General features: G+C 37.0%; 1 protein-coding gene across 1 annotated transcript in view; it reads left to right on the top strand.

Annotated features, from left to right (window-relative positions):
* The first annotated feature begins 1,924 nt into the window (after positions 1-1,924).
* Positions 1,925-25,151, top strand: part of LOC306877007 (protein disulfide-isomerase A5-like) — a 55,561-nt gene continuing 32,334 nt past the window's right edge. The window contains exons 1-6 of the mRNA XM_079428516.1: positions 1,925-2,008; positions 12,840-12,966; positions 16,236-16,323; positions 21,039-21,122; positions 21,248-21,293; positions 22,686-22,778. Coding sequence (XP_079284642.1) covers positions 1,943-2,008; positions 12,840-12,966; positions 16,236-16,323; positions 21,039-21,122; positions 21,248-21,293; positions 22,686-22,778 — 504 coding nt within the window. The 5' untranslated portion in view covers positions 1,925-1,942. The remainder of the gene's footprint in view (positions 2,009-12,839; positions 12,967-16,235; positions 16,324-21,038; positions 21,123-21,247; positions 21,294-22,685; positions 22,779-25,151) is intronic.

Raw genomic sequence — 25,151 nt, forward strand, 5'->3', positions numbered from 1 at the left:
ATTACCATATTCACACTGTATTTTCATGGTACAGGCTTTTACAGAGCATTTCAACGATGTTCAAAAACACATGGGTTTACAATGATACCAAATACATGGTGGGGCTTCTTTTTAGAAATTGGACATACTTTAGTTAGAAGCACCGTCAGAATTTATGTCACTGAAAATGACCCCAAATGTTTAAAATATGGGCCAAATAATTGATCAAATTGATGTATTTGACATAAATAGATAAATACACCCACATTTAGTTTAAAAGTATGACTGAAAATCATTTCTAGATGGCAAATATTGCCCCTTAAACTTGTATAAATTAAACATTTTAATAAATTTAAATGTTAAAAAAACTAAAGGGCATTCCAGACAGTTTAGATACAGATTTAGATCGAGATAAAGAGTTACAATATAAGAATTAAATAAGTCATATCTAATTATTAATGTGACTACTCAATGTTTATTTACTCTAAATATGTCTAAAGAAGGTGAATAGCATTTCTGACCTATAACCAGCATATATAGGCTATATATATTTAAGATTTATAGATTTAGCTTAATAAAACTAATAATAATATTAATAAAAAAAAATAGGCCTATATTAACATTAATAAACATTTCAACTGTCCAACAATATTAACTTAAAATGTATGTGTTATATATAAATAGAAACCTAAAACTTTTGGCTTTACCATTGAAAGTTGTTTTTCTTTTTGAAAACTGTGACAGTGCATACTGTGGATTTACACTGCAAGTTGCAATATGCATTAAGCAGCTGGGCGAAGTGATCAGAGCAATCAAGACTTGCTGTCACACTGTCACCTCCAGGTGGTGGCACTACAGTGTGTCTGACACATAAGCACGAACATTGCAAATATGATATAATAATTGTTACTATAGGCCTATAATTAAGTGCCTTCCTTAAGTAATGAGGCATGAAAACATAAGAAAATACTTATTAATAGCATCTACATAATGAAATAGCAACACTGAGGGACTACCTTTGAACTGTTTGAAAAATAAAGTAGTCAAATATTGTTAAATAAAAATGTATATAACTGATACTTTTGACTGTCAGTTCTAATTAGGCTGCTGATAAATTGCTTTACTTGGCAACCACTGACTGCAGTTATAGGTAAAAGATATTACTTGGCAAAAGAATGGCTTATTCTGATTGATATGGAGCTGTTCATCAATTTGTAGGCCAAAACTGAATTTTTATTTATTTATTTATTTATTTTGCTAGTGGTTGAAGAACATTTATGCTTGGGTCTCTAGTTTTTCCTACACCATTTAACATTAAGAAGATTTATCAATTCTGCTATGGGTTCAAAAAGGTCACACGGGTTATAGTGAGTTTTATAGGCTGTGTATATATTTTTTTAAATAATTGTGTAATTCTATGAAAGTTCTATATCATTTTAAATAATTGTGGTTTTATTTTCTTTCACAAGTAGGTATATAGCAGCTAAATAAATGATCAGATCTTTCTTCTTCTTGTTGTTTTATGGTCTGGCCATTTGCTTGCAAAGCCAGAAATGTTTTATATTTGCAATAAACACACATCAAAATACAATAACTTTCAGTTTGACTGTGGTTCATTCAGTTCAATAAACTGAGCTGAAAAGAATTTTGAAACCATACTCTAACTCAATTCATTCATTCACTGAATACCTCACATTAATCCACAATAGGCTAATAGTATTGCTTTTGAGGCCTGTGTTCAACAACCATTTGATAGAATGTAATTTCGTCGCTTCTGCATGGCTGATAAATAATTTACATTAGCTAAAGCCAATCACATTTTATTAAATCACAAGTACCCGTTTACGGCTGACTCAGTAAACTACAATTCCGAAGAAACTACATTTCCTAAGAAGCACTGCGTTCTCCAGGGATTTGGAGGAAAATTGATTGCGCTTGCGTAGCCAGACGTGGCAGCGGCATCATGGCTTCTTGGAACCGATACGGGATACATAGGAGACTGATCGAAATGTTCTTATTCTTGTCATTGGTGAGTCTTTATAAGGAATCTAATGGATCGATATAATCAATAATGTTAATGGCGCATATCGGACAGATGTTTTCTGTCTGAAGTAAGACGAAAGCGAAAGGAAAAGGGAATGATCTTCTGTCCCTCTTGCAGCAGTAGCTCAAAGTTGACAGCAGAAGAGAGAGACACTCAGATCAATCCGTCGTCTCATTCATTAGTTCTCGTGTCTTGTTTTTGGTGTTTATACACATCCAGCGATGTGCTTCACATGCGTGAACATCTTATACTCACCATGCAACTATCTAATGTCAAAAAACTCCTGTTGGAGATATCTGCTATGAAGTGTGCATTTCACTTGCGTATTGCTTTGATATGAATATATCATGTTAGAGGTGTTCTTGAATTATTTTAAAGGTCTTATTTGGGTAAATGATGTAATGAGATGCTCGATAATTTTGTCCAGATCTATGATGTTATTCAAAAATACGTGAAAAGTCAATTTCTTAATTAAAAGTCATTTAGATATTTCTGAAGAGCTTAAAGTCTTTTTGTTTTGTTTTTTAATGTTTATGATGTGACTTTCTGAAAATCGTTAATATATATATATATATATATATAAAATTTATACACTTGTGTATTATTATTATTAATTATTATTATTAATTTATTTTTTTTACTTGGTTGCATCAAGTACCCATCACACTTAATACTTATTTAAAATAATATGAGCGTTTTTCAAATTATGCCAACATAAATACAAACTTGTGTTTTAAATAGCATTTTTACAAAATTATATTGACCCTACTGTTTGACAGGCTCCCACAGTGATGCACAATCAACAACATATGAAGGCATGTGGAACCAACCGTTATTTCTACTTCTCTATTATGATTATATTTTATCTTTATCTTACAGTTAGTTAGGGCGTGGTTTATATTTACATTAGCAACATTTAACCTTGATCAGGGCTGTTTTTCTTCTCTGTCTTCCTTGTTCTCCTCTTGATGAACATGACAGAAATGAGCTTGTAATGTTTGGAGCTAATTAACTCACATTTGCTTCAGTTTAAAGTGCATCAACCCTGTTCCACAACTGATTTTTGAATCAATGTGGGCCGTGTCCTCAACAGCAAACCTTAATAGCCGCTCTGCCACGTCAGTCAACACTCATTACGCAGGAGCTTTCCTGTCTCACATCCTGTTTTGCGCCTGCCACCGCAAACAAAGGTACTCTCGTGAACTGTTGGGACTTTCTGGTGGTTGGGTGGGGAAGAGAAACCGCTCTCTGCTATCTGTGCTTCGCTCCAGCCCTCCCGCTTGTCAGAACAATTTATAAAATCTCTTAATCTTGATTACAGGCACCCCACAGCTCTCTCTCTTCCCCATCTCACACTGCTTGGTCCAGCAAGATGCATGCTGTGGTCCATGCTGTGTATGGAGACGGCTAGCTGTACAGTAAACTATTTCGGCTCAGTGTGTGAGAATGTTTGACTCATAGATCGACTGTTTCAGTTGTGGAGTCATTTCCTTCTGTTTGTGAATTACCTACGTCAGCTATGCAGAGCTGAAGCCCCCCGTGTTGTTTGGCTCAGCAGGAAGACGGCGCGTGTTTGTGGAACGACACGGTTTATGCTGAATCAGTGAGACCCTAAAAGTGAAAATGAGATTTGATTTATTAAGCAGATTTGCGATGCTGGTTGCCAGTGCATGCTTGATGACAGCTTCCACTGCTGATTAAGCAAGATGTTTTTGCTTTGATGTATGCCAGATCATTTTTTGTTTAAGTGTTTCCTATGCTGTGCGAAACATGTCAGCAAGGTCCACTGCTGAAACGCTGGTGTCCTTGAGTGGAAGATTAATAGCAGGAGCGCTAGTATCCATAAACTGCAGTCAAGTACAACATACTGGACATAATTAGATTGCTGAGGAATTTATACTAGAGCTTTGAAAACATTTTGTGCAGTTTTCTTAATTTTTTTGGAAAGGAAGAATTGGATACGGACAGTAATGGTCTTTGCTTGTTAAAGGAATAGTTTGACCCAAAATTAGATTTTTGGCATTTTTGTTAGGTAGAATGTCTGAGCTTCTTTCTTTCCTGCAGGTAAAGTAGATAGTGATTTGTAAGTTTTCAGAAAATTATCATCCTTTGCTCATCCCCTAGTTCTTCCAAACCTGTATGAATTACTTTCTTCTGCTGAACACAAAAGAAGATATTTTCAAGAATGTGGGTAACCAAATATTTGATGGTCCCTATTGACTTCCATAGTGTTTTCCCCCCATACTTTTTTTTGCGTGAACTATCCATTTAAGCTAAAGTACATAAAGTAGTCCATTTAATTTGGGTGCTTTTTTTCTGGTATTCTGAAGCTATGTGTGATCAGTATTTTTCATATTTTCTGCATTGGAGACAGTAAATAGAATCTGCATTTTGGTCTGTTCATCACAAAAGCTATTGTAAGCTTTCAGAAGACAAAAGGATTATTTTATTGTTGCTTTGCAGTTGTTTTTTGTTGTTGTACAAGAGATACAGTATGAGATACAGTATAAGATACATAACAAATATGTACAAACCAAATTCCGGAAATGTTGGGACGTTTTTTAAATTTGAATAAAATTAAAACTAAAAGACTTTCCAATCATATGAGCCAATATTTTATTCACAATAGAACATGGAGAACATAACAAATGTTTAAACACATAAATCTTACACTTTTATCCACTAAATGAGCTCATTTCAAATTTGATGCCTTCTACAGGTCTCAAAAAAGTTGGCACGGGGGCAACAAGGCTGAAAAAGCAAGAAATTTTGAAAAGAGTCAGCTGGGAGAACATCTAGCAACTAATTAAGTTAATTGACATCAGGTCTGTAACATGATTAGCTATAAAAGGGATGTCTTGTAGTGCGTTCACACCAGACGTGACCGAAACGCTCAATTCGCGCCACCTCATTCACGCCGCAGGATGTCTATTCGCGTCTTTGCATTCACTTAACATGTAAATCACTCACGCTTAACGCTTCATTCGCGTCTGGTGTGAACGCACCATTAGAGAGGCAGAGTCTCTCAGAAGTAGGCTCTTCAATCTGTGAAAGAGTGCGTAAAAAGATTGTGGAATACTTTAAAAACAAGGTTCCTCAACGTCAAATTGCAAAGGCTTTGCAAATCTCATCATCTACAGTGCATAACATCATCAAAAGATTCAGAGAAACTGGAGAAATCTCTGTGCGTAAGGGATAAGGCCGAAGATATTTGTTGGATGCCCGTGGTCTTCGGGCCCTCGGACGACACTGCATCACTCATCGGCATGATTCTGTCATTGACATTACTAAATGGGCCCAGGAATACTTCCAGAAACCACTCTCGGTAAACACAATCCGCCGTGCCATCTGCAGATGCCAACTAAAGCTCTATCATGCAAAAAGGAAGCCATATGTGAACATGGTCCAGAAGCGCCGTCGTGTCCTGTGGAACAAGGCTCATATAAAATGGACTGTTTCAAAGTGGAAAAGTGTTCTATGGTCAAACGAGTCCAAATTTAATATTCTTGTTGAAAATCACAGATGCCGTGTCCTCCGGGCTAAAGAGGAGGGAGGCCTTCCAGCATGTCATCAGCGTTCAGTTCAGAAGCCAGCATCTCTGATGATATGATGGTGCATACAGTAAGTGCATACGGTATGGGCAGCTTGCATGTTTTGGAAGGCACTATGATTGCTGAAAGCTATATAAAGGTTTTAGAGCAACATATGCTCCAGACGACGTGCATTTTAGCAGGACAATGCAAAACCACATACTGCAGCTATTACAACAGCATGGCTTCATAGTAGAAGAGTCCGGGTGCTGAATTGGCCTGCCTGCAGTCCAGATATTTCACCTATAGAGAACATTTGGCGCATCATTAAACAAAAAATACGTCAAAGACGACCACAAACTCTTCAGCTGGAAACCTATATCAGGCAAGAATGGAACCAAATTCCAACACCAAAACTCCAGAGACTCATAACCTCGATGCCCAGACGTTTTCAAACTGTTTTGAAAAGAAGAGGAGATGCTACACCATGGTAAACATGCCCCCGTTCCAACTATTTTGAGATCCATAGCAGGTATCAAATTTGAAATGAGCTCATTTTGTGCATAAAATTTTAAAATTTCTCAGTTTAAACATTTGTTATCTATGTTCTATTGTGAACAAAATGTTTGCTCATGTGATTTGTAATTCTTTTAGTTTTAATTTTATTCAAATTTTAAAAACGTCCCAACATTTCCAGAATTCGGGTTGTATATTTCAAATAAATGCTGTTCTTTAAAACATTCTATTCGTCAGTGAATCCTGAAAAAAAAACTGTTTCACAGTATCATATTAAGCAGTACAACGGTTTCATCACTGGTAATAATATATGTTTCTTGATCACTAAATCAGCATATTAAAATAATTTCTAAATGATCTTATGATACTGAAGACTTGAGTAATGGCTGCCGAAAATTAAGTTTTGCCATCACAGGAACATATTACATTTTTAAATATATATTATTATTAAAATAGAAAACTGTTATTTTAAATAACTTGGAGAATATAAGAGATAAATCTTAATGAACGGTAGTGTAAATAATTCCATACCAGAGAATGTTTCACATTTCTTCTGTAAATGTTCTGAATACTTTTTGGGTTAAGAGATTAATTTTGAAAGAAACTGAAAACCATGTTTCTATTTTCAGAATTTCATTCTTCTGCATGCTGCTGAAATCTGTGTCATATGTGTCTGTTGAAGAATTTTTTATTCCCAAGTTAATGATTTGCAGACCATCTGTTGAGTCGAAGAGTCCATAAGGAGCTCCTTCAAATGCAGCAACAAAGAGATTCAGCTAGGAATATGCAAAAAGATGTTCCTCCATCACCCCATTCTTTCCCTGCATGTTCTCTTCACTCACCTAAACCATAGCTGCTCATCGGATGAAATAGTGGTACACAGCATGTGTTTTTTTCCAACCTGTCCTGTTCACTTCGCATTGATCGACGGGACGCAATCAGGCCTGTCTCTCAAAGCTGTTCAGTGGATGATAATAACAATCACCGTCTTGTGAAAGGACTGGTGTTGTTAGTGTAATGCCCACTTCGAACACCACTGCTAAGGGAAGGCCAAATGAAAGTCTTTGTAACCGGTATGGGACATGATGATTGCCAGACAGTAATGGGCCTGCTCTATTGGTCGACTGTCAGGTTTGGACAGAGCATTTGAAGAATAGGTGGTGCACCAAATAGGGATGGAATCCTGATGGGACTAGATGTAGAATACTGACTCTTTTGTGTCTGAATGGAGTTGAATGCTGCAGTTGTCTGTGTGACGAAACTGTACATTTTAGTGTTAAGATGGGTAATTTGAGAAACAATCAGATTTATACAATGTGCAGACTTTTTCTGTTCTATTCACAGTGACCTTTTTGCAATACAAATACTGCTGAGATGTTTTTAAAGGGGCATTATAATATTGTTATACTTCTATCATTTCATTTTTCCATGAGTTCTAGCTATAATGTTAGCCAAGGTTTATTACTGCAAGTAATAATTTAGTTTTTTAATGAACTTTCTTTTACCCTCTCTCTGACCCTTAGAATTCAACAGGCCATTTTTGCTGCACTTTTGTGCATTTATTTATGGGAAGAGCGCTTGCTGTCGGGTTTAATATAGTTTGCACTGCTCAATTTTTCAGTGACAGGCTCTTTGCTAAGAAGAAAGTTTACTGATTTGTATTTTTGTGCTCCGAAATATATACTGCTTTCTTCTTATTGCCTCACTGTGCTAATGTTTTGAAAACTAAATAGGCATTGTTGACATCTAAATGTGGTTGGGTGTTACTGTATTCTACCTGACATCATGAGGTGCAATAATTCAGAACGAGCCAATTTTGAGCTTAGTCTTATTGAAAATTTTTATCTTTTATGGTATAACCCATTCAAAGTTAATGCTGGACTTGAGTAACTTGATGAAAGAAAGATGATCCTTTCAAATACTTCAGTAAGTTGCTCTGACATTTCTTCATAATGCATCACCATGTCTGCTCCCCCTGTCTGTATGGCTGAAGTCAGAGGAGGTGTGATTTCTCAGGTCCCTCAGCTTTGCAGTACTTTAATTGGCCCTGACTGTCATCTTCACACACTCACTGGCTCCCAAGGTGCTGGGGCCGCTGGGATGTCACCCAGCGACACAGGTTGTCCATTCCGCTGGACCCCATTTGCTCATACAGAATTGATTAAATGTGAGGAGGAAGAGAACGTTGTCTCTGGTCCTTCACCCTTTGTCTTTAGAAAAAAAACATTTTAGTTTTCAGTGGCAGTGGAATTGAGAAATATTTGTCCATAAATATTTAATCATATACCTATAATAATCACCATGAAACTGTATTTTGTTATTCATTATATAAAATGTTTCCGTTTTATTTAAAAAACAAATTAATAGCTTGTTTATTCATTGTTATCTATTAATATAAATATTGTTCTGTGACAATGGAATTTTTTTTTCTTTATTTTTTTGCAATCTTTGTCTCCTATGAAATGCCTTCTCTCACAAAAGCATGAGGACACTATGCTTTCTTTTTGATGGCTTAATTCAAGTAATATTTCATACATGCTGCCACAAGTTCTGGAGAAATTGAAATTGATCAGAACACACAATTTGCAGTTTTATTTACGAGTGTCTTAACTGCAATTCAGAACTCAGTTTTTTTTACATGCCAAAGCCTATTTTACTGTCATTTGGTATTTAAGTATTTAATTTCTGCACCACTAGTGGCTTCAGTTGGAATTGTGAGAAAAATGCCATTGTTTAAACAAACAGGTAGTCCCAGGCCAAACTCAAACCATTGATTGAGCTAATGTTGTTACGTCTGGAACAATCAGGCTGCTCAAACATATTACAATTCCATTTGGTGCCTCTAGTGGTGCAGAAAATTACCTCCTTTACCTTTCATTTTGAACCCTGCCGGCATGAGGTTTCTAGCTAAGGTATGGGATATGATAATGCTAGACTAACAGAGATTTTTTGTTTATTCAACATTTGTCCAGATGTAATGGTGTTGCTCAACAGAGTGTGCAGTGATAAATTCAGTTAGACCACTGGCCCTTGTCTCTCTGTAGAGAATGTGCGGTGTGATTTTTAATGAGGGAGAGTATGATGCTTGCCTTGGTTTGTCATGTAGAAAGATGAAGGTTGTCAGTGGCTAAGGCACCTGTGTTTCTCACCAGCCCTTCCTTGTGACGCTCCAATGATGATGCTGATCAATCTTCACAGACTTGTGCACTCACACACAACAGATGTACAGCTACGCTCTGGTTTTTGTATTATGTTTTATAAGGTTTTTGCCACTTTTTAGCGAGAGGAGAGAGATTGAGGTCCACTTACGCTGTTAGTAAAAGTTTGTTTCGGTTTTTCCAGTCATCATTTGGTTCTTAAAATGAAATTGCCTAGTTTTAATTGATGCACCTTTAAGAAATGCCACCTTTGCATACTGAATGAGCACTGTGCTAAAATAGAGTGCTGCGGGGTTGACATATTTCTGTAGTCCAAAACCCCGGAAATGAGTTAGCACTTCCGGATTGATCGTCCTGAAGTCAGTAGGATTTTGGGGATTTTTTTGGTAACATGGCTGAAATTACTGTAGGTTTGTGGTTAAAACAAGCTCATGGTATTTTCAAATTTTATTCTGTGACAATATCAGTAATACCCCAGTTTGTCTTAAAAAAGGCTGTCAGAGACATTCAGTGTCATCATACCAAACAGTTTAACTCACTAGTCTGCTTTCCCAGCCTTGCTGTGTTATCACACTCTTACTGACTTAAACTTTGAAGTTTGTGTAGTTCATTTTTAGCCTACGTTTAGCTTTTCAATTCTACCAATTGTATTTAGGCTTCAAAGTTGTGTTCATTTGTCAATATTATCATGATGAATAAAACGTGTAAGAATCATAAGCTTTATTGGTAGCAGAGCTTATTTTCTGCAATAATCCAAAAGTCAATAGAAAAATCCTATTGGGTTTTTGCTGGGGAAACTGGGTGATGCTAACTTCTGGGTTGGCCTACAAAAATACACCATCACTGCAGCAGTCTATGCACCACACATACTGTTAAAATCAGAGTGAAATGATCAGTGGATGTTTAAAATGAAATTCACTTGCTCATTTCTAATGCCAAGAAACTTTTGGAAGAAATGCATAGGAGCAGATGATAAATTCAGATGTCTGTGCAGCTTAGTCTCTTTTTGGTATGAGGAGGAAGTTTTGAGTTCTGAAAGTTATCGTGTTTTCAATGTACATCAAGCTCTTATCTCAAAAGGTCAAGGTAAATTTGGTTTCCTCATGATAAAACCACTTTAGTTCACCACCATTAGTGCGATGTGGGCTTGATTAGGTCACATGTGGGAAAATTGTATTTACAATCATAAGGAGTGGTTCTACTAAAAAAATACAATTTAACCTGTGTATTGCTATCTTTAAAAGTTTATCTTCAATATCTGGTATGTTGAAATGGAAACTCTATAGACATTCTCAAAGACTTTCGATCAGCTATTAAACAACAGACCAAAAGAGTTTGTCATTTTGTAATAGCATTTGATCTATCCTTGTCCACTAGCGGTTGAGCATTATTTTCTGCTCATTGTGGTAGTGTATTTTCACTTCAGGGATGTGACATAGGGAGATGAAAAAGACGTTTGATAGGCTGGGTCACTGTCCCAGTTTGTGACATGATCTGTCTGATCTTGTCATTTTCCTCTTCTTTAGATGACAGCACCTTTATCTGTTGTCGCTTTATCGGCTCAGTTCCATCCGAACTCAGAATTGGATGCCTCCCACCACAGGGCAACACATAAGTCTCACATTAGAGCACAATATCAGAAGCTATTTCAGGGCACTTCTGTGAGAAACTATATTTTATTTTATTTTTTATTTTTTCAGGGCACTTTTGTGAGAAACCGTTTTATTTAATATTTTTATTATTTTTTTTATTTTGTTTTATTTAATTTTTTTAAGGTCTTGTTTTGGAATTTTTGTAGTGCATTTCCTGTTGTGTGGCCAACGCTGAATTCGCGGAACTCTTTTCCAGTTGTTTGTAATCGGTAAAGAGTGATATACAGGTACATCTAAAAAAATTAGAATATCGTGAAAAAGTTAATTTTTTCTTGTAACTTATTTCAAAAAGTGCAACTTTCATATATTTTTAGATGTAAAGTAAAACATTTCAAAAGTTTTTTTTTTTTTTTTTTTAATTTTGATGATTAGAGCTTACAGCTCATGAAAGTCAAAATCCAGTATCTCAATATATTAGAATATTTATATTTGAGCTTCATTAAATGACCATCCCTACAGTATAAATTCAGAGTATCTCTTGTTCTTTGAAACCACAGTAATGGGGAACACTGCTGACTTGGCAATGATCCAGAAGACGAACATTGACACCCTCCACAAAGAGGGTAAGTCACAGGGTCATTACTGAAAGGTGTGACTGTTTACAGAGTACTATATCAAAGCATATTAAATGCAAAGTTGACTGGAAGGAAAAAATTAGAAAAAGGTGCACAAGTAACAGGGATGACCGCAAGCTTGAGAATACTGTCAAGCAAAGCTGATTCAAACACTTGGGAGAGCTTCACAAGGAGTGAACTGAAGCTGGAGTCAGTGCATCAAGAGTCACCACGCTCAGACATCTTCAGGAAAAGGGCTACCAAGCCACTTCTGAACCAGAAACAACGTCAGAAGCATCTTACCTGGGCTGTGGAGAAAAATAACTGTTGCTCAGTGGTCCAAAGTCCTCTTTTCAGATGAAAGTACGTTTTGAATTTCATTTGGAAATCAAGGTCTGGAGTCTGGAGGAAGCCTGGAGAAGCACCGAATCCAAGCTGCTTGAAGTCCAGTGTGAAGTTTCCACAGTCAGTTATGATTTGGGCTGCCATGTCATCTGCTGGTGTTGGTCCACTGTGTTTTCTGAAGTCCACAGTCAACGCAGCCATCTACCAGGAAATTTTAGAGCACTTCATGCTTCCTTCTGCTGACAAGCTTTATGGAGATGCTGATTTCATTTTCCAGCAGGACTTGGCACCTGCCCACACTGCCAAAGGTACCAAAAGCTGGTTCAATGACCATGGTGTTACTGTGCTTGATTGGCCAGCAAACTCGCCTGACCTGAACCCCATAGAGAATCTATGAAGTATTGTCAAGAGGAAGATGAGAGACACCAGACCCAACAATGCAGATGACCTGAAGACCGCTATCAAAGCAACCTGGGCTTCCATTACACCTGAGCAGTGCCACAGGCTGATTGCCTCCATGCCACGCCGCATTGATGCAATAATTCATGCAAAAGGAGGCCCAACCAAGTATTGAGTGCATAGAAATGAACATACTTTTCAGAAGCCTGACATTTCTGTTTAAAATATCCTTTTTTTATTGATCTTATGTAATATTCTAATTTTCTGAGACACTGAATTTTGGGTTTTCATTATCGGTAAGCCATAACCATCAAAATTTCAAGAAATAAAGGCTTGAAATATTTCCCTCTGTGTAATGAATCTAATATGTGTGTTTCACTTTCTGAAATGAGTGACAAAAATATTGACCTTTTCACGAAATTCAATTTTTTTAGATGTACCTGTATGGATATATTTATGTGCTGTAACTGCTTTATGGTATGCTGGCTTTTGTTTGTAATGGCTGTTGTCGTTTCTCCTCATAATGGTTTGACACACTGTCGTCATTTTGCACACATGCCGCAATTATATTGGCGTGCAGTTGGTGATATTGTTTTGAATCGCCTGTGGTGTTTGGCCTTGACAGTGAAAAATTATGATCTCTGTCTGTCTCACCTCCTCAGGTTGCGGTGTCATCCGCCCTGCAGGCAGCGAAGGTGTCTCCGCTCATAGAGAAAGTCAATGATCACAAGGATTTCAAGAAACTTCTGAGGACCAGAACTAATGTGCTTGTCTTGTATACCAAGTCAGGTCAGTCACCACTTTTGTTTTTCAAATGCATTAAATGTATTACAGCTTTAGCAGCCAAAAAACGCCAAGATGCCTTAGTATTCAACTGCCAATAAATGTGTTTTAGTGATCCCTAAGGTCAAAAGGTATGTTTTTACATTACATAAAAAAGTCTGTGCTATTTAACTGAATGTGTTATTACTCGGGTTACTACAGCAATCAACAGTAAAGATGGTCCACTGCCCTTTTATTGCAAAAAGAAAATTAACTGTAATTTTTCTTGAAAGAATTTTGTGAAGTAGAAGAAAAAAGAAAAGAAAAAAAGCAATATTATAGAAAATACACTAACAAAAAAATAAAAAACAAAGTTGTAAAGTATTTTTCTGAAGGAAAAACTTGAAATTAATGTAATTTTATATAAATACACTAGAATAAATACATGCATTTTAAAAGTTTGGGATCAGTTTTTTAAGTAATTAATACTGAATAAATTAATACATTTTGAAAAAATTAATTCACACACACACACACATATATATATATTCTGCAAGGATGCATTAAATTCAAAACTGACAGTATGGACATTTATAATATTACAAAAGAATATGTTGTAAAAATGTGAAAAACATTTGTCTTTAATAAAACTGTCTATTCATCAAAGAGCCCTGGAAAAAATTGTATCATGGTTTCCACAAATATATTAAGCAGCATATCTGTCTTCAACATCGATAATAATAATGAGAAATGTTTCCTTTTATGTTTTTTTTACTGTATTTAAATAAATGCACTAATGAAGCATAAGAGACATCTAAAAAAACAAATAAATAAATAAATATATATAAATATATTTTAAAAATCTTACTGACCCCAAACTGTTTAACGGTAGTGTGCATTGCTAAAAATAAAATGGGGCCAGAGATAATGTTGACTGGAAAAGTAATCATAATTACTGGGCCAGCAAGAATTTTTTCACTGTTGAGCCCTGTGTTAGTTAACATGCTGACTTTAACTTGCTCAGTAAGATTTTCTTCAAACTGTCGTTCCACCACGACGGTATTTAACTTGAAAGAGAAAACTTGCCATAGAAGCAGACACTTTATGGTTATGCAGTGTGTACATTCATTGTGATTTGCACCCTGACAAATTTCGGAACGTGATGCATAAAATCAAGCTTGCATTGCTAGAAGTGTATGTGTTACAAGCCCTAAGGGAAAATTCATTGAGAAGATATGATTCTGCTATATGCTAACAGACCTGTCATGCCACAATAGGTAGGTCAGCTTTGCTTTCATTTCCAAAAGCATGTTGGCGCCTTTAGATACTTGACCTTTTGTACAGAACACATGGAGTATTCTGTACTTACTACAATCATTAGATGTGAAAATAAATCTTGTTACCACAGACGGAGTAGATAAAGAACAGAACTTCAATACTTTAAACTCCTAAACACCCTATAATGCATCGCTCTCTCCCAGCTATTGGGAAAAAAAACTACCCCCTAACACGACATATTCATTTGCATCACTCCTGGGTGTTATTAGCTGAACCAGCAGGAAATGTGCCATGTATGGGTACCGTATGGATGAACGGTCCATAAACAATCTCCCACCCACAAAGCACTGGAAAGAGCCTCTCAAGGTCTTGCTGTGCAAGATTTATTTGTTTCATAATTCACAACTTATTTCGAGCACATGAGGTCTTTGGTTAGACTGTGTATCGAACAGTGCGTTTGATTGATGGCTGACAAGTGCTGCTCATCCTGTGAAGCATTTCCATTACATGCATCCTGCTAACTGTGATAGTCCCTTTAGATTGCAGGAATGCATTCAAGATCAGGTGGTGCATAGGCACTTCTCATTCAAAACAGTAATGGTTTCAACTTCGTTCTTTCAATTTTGAACTGAAAAACAAGGCAGAACCACAAAATCGATGTCCTTTTGACCTTGACCGATGTGATTAATGGGAAGAAAAGCAGATTGTGGGTTCATTGGTGTAGTAGATGATCCCAGACTGTCACAAACGTGTAAATCTGGGGTGTAGTGAAACTGTCACTGTCTTTTCACACGTAGTACTTTCACACTGTGTGCTGTTCTTTTATACCGAGGTGTGTTGGCAAATGCTTTCATCATCAACACGAGTACTACTGGTAGAAATGCTTTTAAAAATAGAGAACAACATCCACTTCACCTTTTTGGATTTTTATCATTTATTCAGTTATATTTGATCAATACTTTTAGCTCTACTACCTTTTTTTATCACCCAGTAAACATTGTGAACATTGCAGTTGGTTTGCAATTGTACAAACATTTATATGTAATCAATAGGGTTTCATTTCCAGACCAGATTTCTTTGTGACCTTGAGTTTGCACCAATCAAACAAAGTAAAGGAACTAGATTTTATGGACATCTGGATTCATGTACTCATCAAATATTGTAGTATGTATTGTATAGTAGTATGTAGTACATATAAAGGGACTTTAGTCTCAGATAAACTGATTGACTAAATTACCCTTTTTTATGTTTTAATATATTATTTGTATTATATATATGATGATATGATAAAACAATTCCTATCATCAATGTTGAAAATGGATGTGCTGCTTAATATTCTTGTGGAAACCATGATACATTTTTTTGATTGATTTTTTTTAATTCATTTTTGCCTGATTTTTTTTTCAGGATTATTTGATAAACAGAAAGTTCAAAATAACGTTTATTTGAAATGTAAATCTTTTGTAAAATTACATCTTTACTGTCACTTATGTACTCCTGTTTTACCAGAAATGTTGAACTGCTTATGGAATGAAGTGTTGAATTTCTTTTGAATTAATCATATTTTATGTAAACACATGCCATTTGTAGACTTTTTATTTTTTATTTTTGTATGTATTCATATATTTCCCTGCGAAGATATTTTAGCTCAGAATATCTGTTTACATGCAGTTAAATAATCCGTTATTAATCTGACTGATAGCACAGTCAGAATGAAGGCTTTCATGTAAACACCAGTAAAAACATAAACACAAAAATATACTTGTAAAATTATTAAAAATCATATTTTAATGGTATGTAAAATGGTAAAATGTTCCAATGGTTTCTGTAATTTCATGTGTTATAAAAAGAAATGATGGGAAATTAAGAATTTTAATTGAGGCTCCATGCGGGCTACCAGGTGCTGTGGACACAGTGTTAGACCACTGGCATATACAAGCTTGTGATATTTAAAGGTGTTGCGGTTTCTACAACATGTCTCCTCTACAGTTGTCTAAATGTGTTTTTTGTGTCCTCAGCTTCGTCTGGAGATGCTCATCTAAAGCTGCTGTCTGATGTGGCTCAGGCTGTGAAAGGTCAGGGTACCATCGCCTGGGTAAATTGTGGGTGAGTACCAATCGATTTAACTCTTATAGTTTACTTTTTTGCCATTAAAGTTGAGGCAGTTGATATCCTGATCAACTTGTTGGTGTTGCTTTATTTCTAATACTGTCTTTACCAGGTGTGACACAATAAATACGATAATAGGGTTATAGATGGTGTTTTTGGACTTCGGATGAAGTTTCTGGTCAAACTGTATGTTTATGTAGAACCTTGAACTCTTTTTTTTTTTTTTTTTTTTAAAGAAAGTGGGGTTTAACCCAGGGTTAAGTGCAGTGTGAAAAACCCTTTTGATTCTTCATAATATCATCTCCTAAGCCTCAATTATAGCTCATGTATATAGGTTGTATCTGCATCAGTGTCTGTGGTGATTACCTTGCATTATCTTGTTCCATTACATCCTTCTTCAGCTCATGCATGTCACAGCTCAGAATTTTCTGTCTGCCTCTGCTTTGAGAAAGAGATAGCACAAACGTTGTTTTGATGTTTCTAATGATTAGCAATCAAAGCTTGGCTCTGAATCATTTCATAATGGCTAGGTGGTAATTGGTAGGATGTTGCAGGCATTGAAAACTGTGTCTTGTTAGCACCTATACACAGAAAAAGCCTAGCCAATCCTTAAAGCACCTTCTTGAGACTGGCTTGGGTACATTGGGTCCCCTATGTGAAGAACTTATAAAGCTGGGTTTAAAAAAAGTAACTCCACACAGGCAGCAGTGTGGTAGAGCAAAGCAGAGATACGCCCACATGTTTTCTACAGATGACAGGGACCTGAGAGATGGCCAACTGCAGTCCACTGGGGGATCCCATTAAGGAAGTAGGTCATGGACAGAGCAAGGATCGGTATGAAGAAAATGGAAATGAAATAATTCTGGAATCTGAACAATCCATCTGGATTTTTAATGAAAGCTTGTTCAAATAAAGCTACTTTTTCAAACTTTACTTGGTTTCAGCTTCCCAATTTGTCCACTCGACTTGTTCGAAGCCAGCAATCTCATACACTAACCACTTTTAGCAATTTTGACCCATGGATATCCCTTTCAAACCCCCCACAAGCAAAACCTATTGACTTGACCCATGACTCTCATGCTTTAGAACAGCTTATAGTGTTTGAAAAGGACGACCAATTATTTTGGTGGCCCGAACAGGGTCGTAGGGCTGGGTAGGGTATGAAGGGGCATATCTACGCATGTGTGCTCTTTGCCATCTGTGATCCAGAGTCAGCTCGTTCCACACATAGCATTTCTAATTGAGTTTCCCACCTGACAGACTGAGCTCTGATCTCCACCGCACCTCTCTCAGTCCTCCCACATAGGCGTTATGTGGGAAATGCGTAACGCTAACGATGGCGTCTCATCTACCTTTAAGGAATGGAGCCGGTTGGGGGCGGATGCTGTCAGAAGCATAATTGAATTCAGTCTCTTTGAATTTCCATTAGCATGGGGCTTTAGATCGCTGCTGAGTCCTTTCTGCTCCTATTTGTCCTTATGTAATACATTTCCATGCTCATTATCGCTCAAGGGAAGGGGAGTCTTTACAATGGAGAGATCTGGATCTCTTTGGGAGGGTGTGGGCGTATATGCGGTGACAGTGGGACCAGGTAATTGTGTGTCTGTTCTGTTCTCAGGATCTGTTGAGGTGCAAGTGTGAAGATGGAGTGCTTTGTTGCTGTTTTTATTTTTTGTTATTGGCTGTATGACAAAGATGAATTTGTCTGGAACTGGAGCATTAATTTTTTGTGCAGTGAATTTAGATAGCAGTGATTTTTGAATCCCTCTGTGGCACTTTCCCATAAATAGGATACAAAACAGGGCCAGAAATCCACTAAAAATGAAGGTTTTATTTGTTTTTTCAGCAGCTGGCCCGTGAAAGTAGTTTTTTAACCATCAAAAAAATGTGTATTTGTTATTTTTATTTCCCATAAATTTCTTACAATAACAAGAGTAACAGGGTTTAATGGCTGAGCATGATGAATTCGGTCTGCAGTGCAGTTTGCATAAAAATTGCGAAAATGGACTGAAATTGTTTACTTCTCATCATGTAGAAAGAGTCATAATGATTTTACTTCTTGAGATAAAGACATACTGTACACTCATGGAAAAACAATGGTACAAAAGCTGTCACTGGGGTGGTACCTTTTCAAAAGACACATCTTTGTACCTAAAGGGTCCATATTACCTTTTAAAAAGGTACCGCCCCAGTGACAGCTTTTGTAACTTTATTTCTGAGAGTGTATGATGTTTAGTTATAGCTACTTTTCACACTACATAAACTATTATTTAACATAAAATGAACATATCAAATAAAACATTAAAACGCATGGAATTAATACTTTAAAAGAGTCTTGGTATTCAAAGTGTAGCGCATTGTGGAATGTGCCCTATCTACACAATGCCTATCACAAGTACCACATACAGTGCTTTATGTTAAACTGCTTTAAATTACTTTTTTCCCCCACATCAATCTACACTCCATACACCATATTGACAAAGCAAAAACAGAATTGTCACAACTTCGTAAATTTATTAAAAATAAACTCAAATAAGTACCTTGCATAAGTATTCATACCCTTAACTAAATATTTAGCTGAAGTAACTTTACAGCCTCAAGTCTTTTTTTTGTTTGATGCGACAAGCTTAGCCCATCAACATTTGGCAATTATCTGCCATTTGTCATCTCACCTATCAAGCTCTTTCAGGTTGGATGGGGGCAGACACACATTTTCAGGTTTCTCCAGAAATATCTGATTGGGTTCAAGTTCAGGCTGTGGCTGGGCCACTCAAAGACATTTACAGCGTTGTGTATAAGCCACTCTTGCTGTGTGCTTAGGGTCACTGTCCTATTGGAAGGTAAACCCTCTGCCTAGTCTGAGGTTCTGAATGCTCTGGACTGGGTTTTCATTAAGGCTATCTCAATATTTTGGTGCATTGAGCTTTTCTTCTATTCTGATGAGTCCCTCAGTCCCTGCTGCTGAAAAACCTGCACACTTTACTTTTGGGATGGCACTCTGCAGGTGATGAGCAGAGCTGGTTCCCTTCAAACATGGTGCTTAGAATGGAGGTTCATCAGACCAGAGAATCTTGTTTCTCAGTGTCTGAGGGTCCTTTAAGTGCTTTTTTGTAAATTCCAAGTGTTTTCTTTTGTCTTCACTGAGGAGAGGATTGAGTTTGGCCACACCGACATAAAGCCCAGATCGGTGGAGTGTAGCAGTGATGTTTGTCCTTCTGCAGATTTCTCCTATCTCTACATATGATCATGGAGCTCAACTAGAGTGACCATCAGGTTCTTCGTCACCACTCTAACCAAAGCCCTTCTCCATCAATTGCTCAGTTTGGCCAGGAGGCCAGTTCTAAGAAGAATCCTGGTTGCTTCAAACTTCTTACAGAGACTACATGCTTCTGTGACCATTCAATGAAGCAGAATTTTTTACTGAACTCTTCCCCAGATGTGTGGCTTGACGCAAACCTGTTTCTGAGCTCTACAGACTGTTCTTTTGACCCCAGGGCTTGGTTTTTGCTCTGATATGCATTATCAGCTGTTGGACCTTTTATTAAGACGTGAGTGCCTTTCCAAATTCTACTCATTAAATTACCACAGGTTACCTTCACTCAGTAATACCTACAAGCAATATGAATGCTCCTGAGCTAAATTCCAACTGTCCCAGATAAGGGTATGAGTACTTATGCAATGTAATCATTTACGTTTTTAATTTTTAATAAATTTGCAAAGATGTTAAAATACTTTTTTGCTTTTTTTTTTTTTTGCTTTACCATTATAGTGTATGAGTGTAGATTGATGTGGAAAAAATCATTTAAAGCAGTTTAACATAAGGCAGCAACATAAAACGTGAAAAAAATTAAGAGGTATGAATACTTTCACAAGGCACTATACTTGTACAAAATCCATTTAATGTGCAGGACGTTTTGAAGCATGCGATTCTGCTGCAAGGAATTGCTAAAGCGGAGTGGGACGGGGGGAAAAAACACTTAACTCTTCTTATCTAGAGACCTGTGGCTCCGAATTAAAGCAAGCAGAGTTTATTAATAATACACTGTAGCAGCTGAATGTCTTGTCCTTCAAGAAGAGAAGAATGACAGGGTTTGCCAAAACTTAGAAGTGGCCCTTACATTAGCTTATTGCTATGGTCATCTGTCGCTTCCCATGAGCGGTCTCGTATTGCTGCTACAGCAATTTATTTAATGTCTTGAGACATTAATTGTATCACTTCACTTTTTGGCTGCATCAATTTGCATGACAAATGTCCTTTGAGGACTTGTGTTATAATAGAATAATGTGATTATAATATTTGTTGAGCATAATTCGCTATGACTTAATGTCCGCTTTTGCTTCTGAGTTTGCACAAAAAGTATGAAGTTAATTGATTGTGCTTGCAGACACTTGACCGAACATGGCTGCTTTAAACTTTTGTTTTCCTTGCATTTTTACCAGGGTTGTGCACCATTCATAGGTCCTTCAGAGTTTGCTAACAAAGTTAAACATTGTAAGAAAGTAAAATGAAAGAAAATCCCAGAAATGTTTGTATTGTAACTGTTATTGTTACTGCTAATAGTTTTTAATACATATCATAACATAATAATCAATTATTACAACTGGAACTTTGTATGATTTCATAACTGTTTTATTTGCATTATTTACTGAATGTGATTCTGTTAAGTGATTGAATATTCATGTTTTTTTTTTCTGTCGGTTCCTCTCCACAGGGATTCAGAAGGACGCAAACTCTGTAAAAAAGTCAAGGTAGACCCCAGCTCGAAAACCAATGGAGTCGAGGTCTTGCATTACAAGTAAGAATAGTCTTCATTTTCTCAGATTCATGTACTGTAACAATGGTAGTTGGAGGTCTTATAATTTACTATTACTGAGAAGCACGAGCACGGCAATTCATCTTTAAGTTTTGTGTTACTTTTAGGGATGGGACCTTCCACACAGAATATAACAGACCAGCCACATTTAAGGTAATTTCTCAGAAAATTGCATTTTGATGAAGTCATCTGACACAAATTACAGCCATTTTGAAGCTTCTTTCAGAACCCTGTTCATCAATATTTCTTTGTTAGACATATGGATTGACAATCTGCATTTTCACTAAATAGCGTCAGTGCCTTTTCGGATACGTACTCTGTCATCTGTTAGTGGATGATTCACTCTTTGTTGCTATTTACTCGCTCGATGTCCACAGTTTTCCCATTGCTGCTATTTCACAGTACTCAGCCTCAAGCACTAGAGCCAGAAGCCCTTGGTTCATAAGTAGACGAATCAAATTTGTCCCCCATTGGTTTCTCTCACCTATCTCATTCTCCACACGCCTTTCGGCTCAATTATGACCGAATGTGACAAGGCATTGATGAATGACTCTGGAATGAGGAGAGCTCTAATGTGAATATGTTAAAAATGAATGAGCTGAGCTATGCTGGATGATGAGACAGTGATGGGACATGTTCGCTGGCGCCACTGGTGTGGAAAGAATGGAGAGCTCTTATTAAATGCACCTGCTGTTAAGTACCACATATTGCTCTTCATTTTCCCTTGGTACAGCAGTAAAGCCGTACTTTGAGCGCTTCATGTCAAGAGAGTGCTTATTTCCTAATGTCTTGCGTGCATAGATTAGGAGATAAATTAGAGTAATTGCACAAGAGAGGAACGGTTTTCATTGGTGATCAATCTCTGCACTTTTTTTATATTTAAGTTAGATCACACTTTTGGATAAAAGTTTGGATACAGAACTGACTGTATTGTAGAAATATTTGCGTTGTTGTTTTTATTATTATTTTAGTAGCGTGTTTACTTGCACTACTGTTTGAAAGTTTGTGGTCAGAACCACAAAAATTTGAAAGAAAGCAATACTTTTATTTAGGATTATTTTAACTGATCAAAAGTTACAGTAACAACTATTATAAATCGTATTCAAATAAATGCTGTTCTTTTGAATGACTTTCCCACTTTCCAAAAATGTATCGCAGTTTCAACAAAAATATTAAGCAGCAAAATAGTTTTTAACATTGATTATAATAATAAATGTTTCTTGAGCCCCAAATCAGCATATTAGAATACTTTCTAAAGGATCTTGTGACACTAAAGACTGGAGCATATTTTTAAATAATCTTTTACAATATAAATGTCTTGCTGTATTTATTGTACCGTATAAGCATAAGAGACTTCATTAAAAAGTGTAAAAAAGATTTACCGAACCCAAACTTTTGAATGGTATTTGATACTTACCTCTGATCTCACAGTGATTAACTTTTAAAATGAAATGCATACAGTGAGTTGACCATTTTTTGACAGTGAAAGATGATTCTCTAATGGTCTCTTTTCAAAGTTTCTATCTATTCTCTCACCTCTTTTAGTCCATGGTGGCATTCCTGAAAGACCCTGCAGGTGCCCCCCTGTGGGAGGAGAACCCTGAGGCTAAAGATGTTGTTCACATTGAGTCAGAGAAGGTAAGTATCGCTCTCTAAAGCTCACTGCAGTGAAGATCGGTTTTCTGCAGAGTATTTATCAGGTGTGGGAACTTCACACAGAACAAAAGGCTTGTTGCTGAACAATATGCAATAGAAGAACCTGTCTATTCTTCTGACTCTCTAGAGGCTAAATCTGGCAGCTGGACTGGGTGTCCAGAATCAAATGTGGTCTTAAATGCCCTAGCCTTATAGTTTTGGACCATTTGGGTATGTGAAAAAGATAAAAGTTAAATCTGAAGACAGATTCAGGATGTTGTAATATCTCATCCTAAAATCCAATTTTTATCACATTTTCATGACATCTGTATCCCAGTAGTGATAAACAGAGTTTTTTTTTCCAGGAAAGTCAAACTATGGCTGGCTGCACATTCATTGTTAATGAAATACTTGACATTGAAATAAATTGTGTACTTTAAAATAAATTGAGTCAAGAATATGTTCAGCAATAGCCTCTTCTCAAAACAGAAAGCACACACTGCAGATTACGGTGACCGGGAGGGGCCGTCTTCAGGTTCACTTAGTTTTGTCATGGCCACGACATATTAACTCGTGGGAACGTGATATTATGTCGTGGCCACAAGATCATTTTGTCGAAGTAACGACATACTTATGTCGTGGCCTCGAGATGTTATGTTGAGCGAACAACATCCATTTCTCGTGGCCACGACTTCTTATGTTGAGGGAACGACATTTTTCTCGTGGCTACGAGTTTAATGTGTAAACAAACCTACGTGACCATAGCAACCCGGGATTATCAGAGATGGATTCATTATTTTATTTTGAATTAAGAAATTATTATAGAAATTATTACATAATTACATTATTATATTGACTGTAGGCAATTGCACGCGATGTAAACAGCATTCAAATGAAGTTTATCACGAATAGGCTAAATGTTACATAAAGTACATAAACTAAAATAGACCTACAAGAAAACATTTTTATCCATCCCACATTCTTACTAGCTGTGTGAGTCCATTAACTGATTGTCTTTTTCCGTAATATTTGTATATTATTATTATCATCATCATCATTATTATTATTAGTCTATTATTATATTTTTATATTTGTTTTTTCCCTTCATTTCAATCTCTTTACATAACATTCTGACTAGTTTTGTAAATAAGTCTACTGTAAATGCTTGACATGCCGATAAAGCTTTGATTATACTGACTGGAATTTATAGCCTATTGGAAATGCAGTTTAAAGGTTGAATTTAACATACACTGAACTAAATTATAAACGCAGCGCTTTTGTTTTTGCCCCCATATTTCATGAGCTGAACTCAAAGATCTAAGACTTTTTCTATGTACACAAAAGGTCTATTTCTCTCAAATATATTTCACAAATCTGCCTAAATCTGTGTTAGTGAGCACTTCTCCTTTGCCGAGATAATCCATCCACCTCAGAGGTGTGGCATATCAAGATGCTGATTAGACAGCATGATTATTGCATAGGTGTGCCTTAGGCTGGCGACAATAAAAGGCCACTCTAAAATGCAGTTTTACTGTATTGGGGGGGTCCGGTGGGTCCAGTAAGTATCAGGTGTGACCACCATTTTCCTCACGCAGTGCATAGATCTCCTTTACATAGAGTTGATCAGGTTGTCCACCCCTCTGTGCGAAGTTGCTGGATATTGGCAGGACCTGGAACACGCTGTCGTATACGCCGATCCAGAGCATCCCAAACATGCTCAATGGGTGACATGTCCGGTGAGTATGCTGGCCATGCAAGAACTGGGATGTTTTCAGCTTCCAGGAATTGTGTACAGATCCTTGCAACATGGGGCCGTGCATTATCATGCTGCAACATGAGGTGATGGTCGTGGATGAATGGCACAACAATGGGCCACAGGATCTCGTCACGGTATCTCTGTGCATTCAAATGCCATCAATAAAATGCACTTGTGTTCGTTGTCCATAACATACGCCTGCCCATACCATAACCCCCACCACCACCATGGGCCACTTGATCCACAACGTTGACATCAGCAAACCGCTCACCCACACGACGTCATACACACTGTCTGCCATCTGCCCTGTACAGTGAAAACCGGGGTTCATCCGTGAAGAGAACACCTCTCCAAAGTGCCAGATGCCATCGAATGTGAGCATTTGCCCACTCAAGTCGGTTACGACGACAAACAGCAGTCAGGTCGAGACCCCGATGAGGACGATGAGCATGCAGATGAGCTTCCCTGAGACGGTTTCTGCCAGTTTGTGCAGAAATTCTTTGGTTATGCAAACCGATTGTTGCAGCAGCTCTCCGGGTGGCTGGTCTCAGACGATCTTGGAGGTGAAGATGCTGGATGTGGAGGTCCTGGACTGGTGTGGTTACACGTGGTCTGCGGTT

This window comes from Barbus barbus, assembly GCF_936440315.1.
Source record: "Barbus barbus genome assembly, chromosome: 11".
Classification (NCBI taxonomy): Eukaryota; Metazoa; Chordata; class Actinopteri; order Cypriniformes; family Cyprinidae; genus Barbus; species Barbus barbus.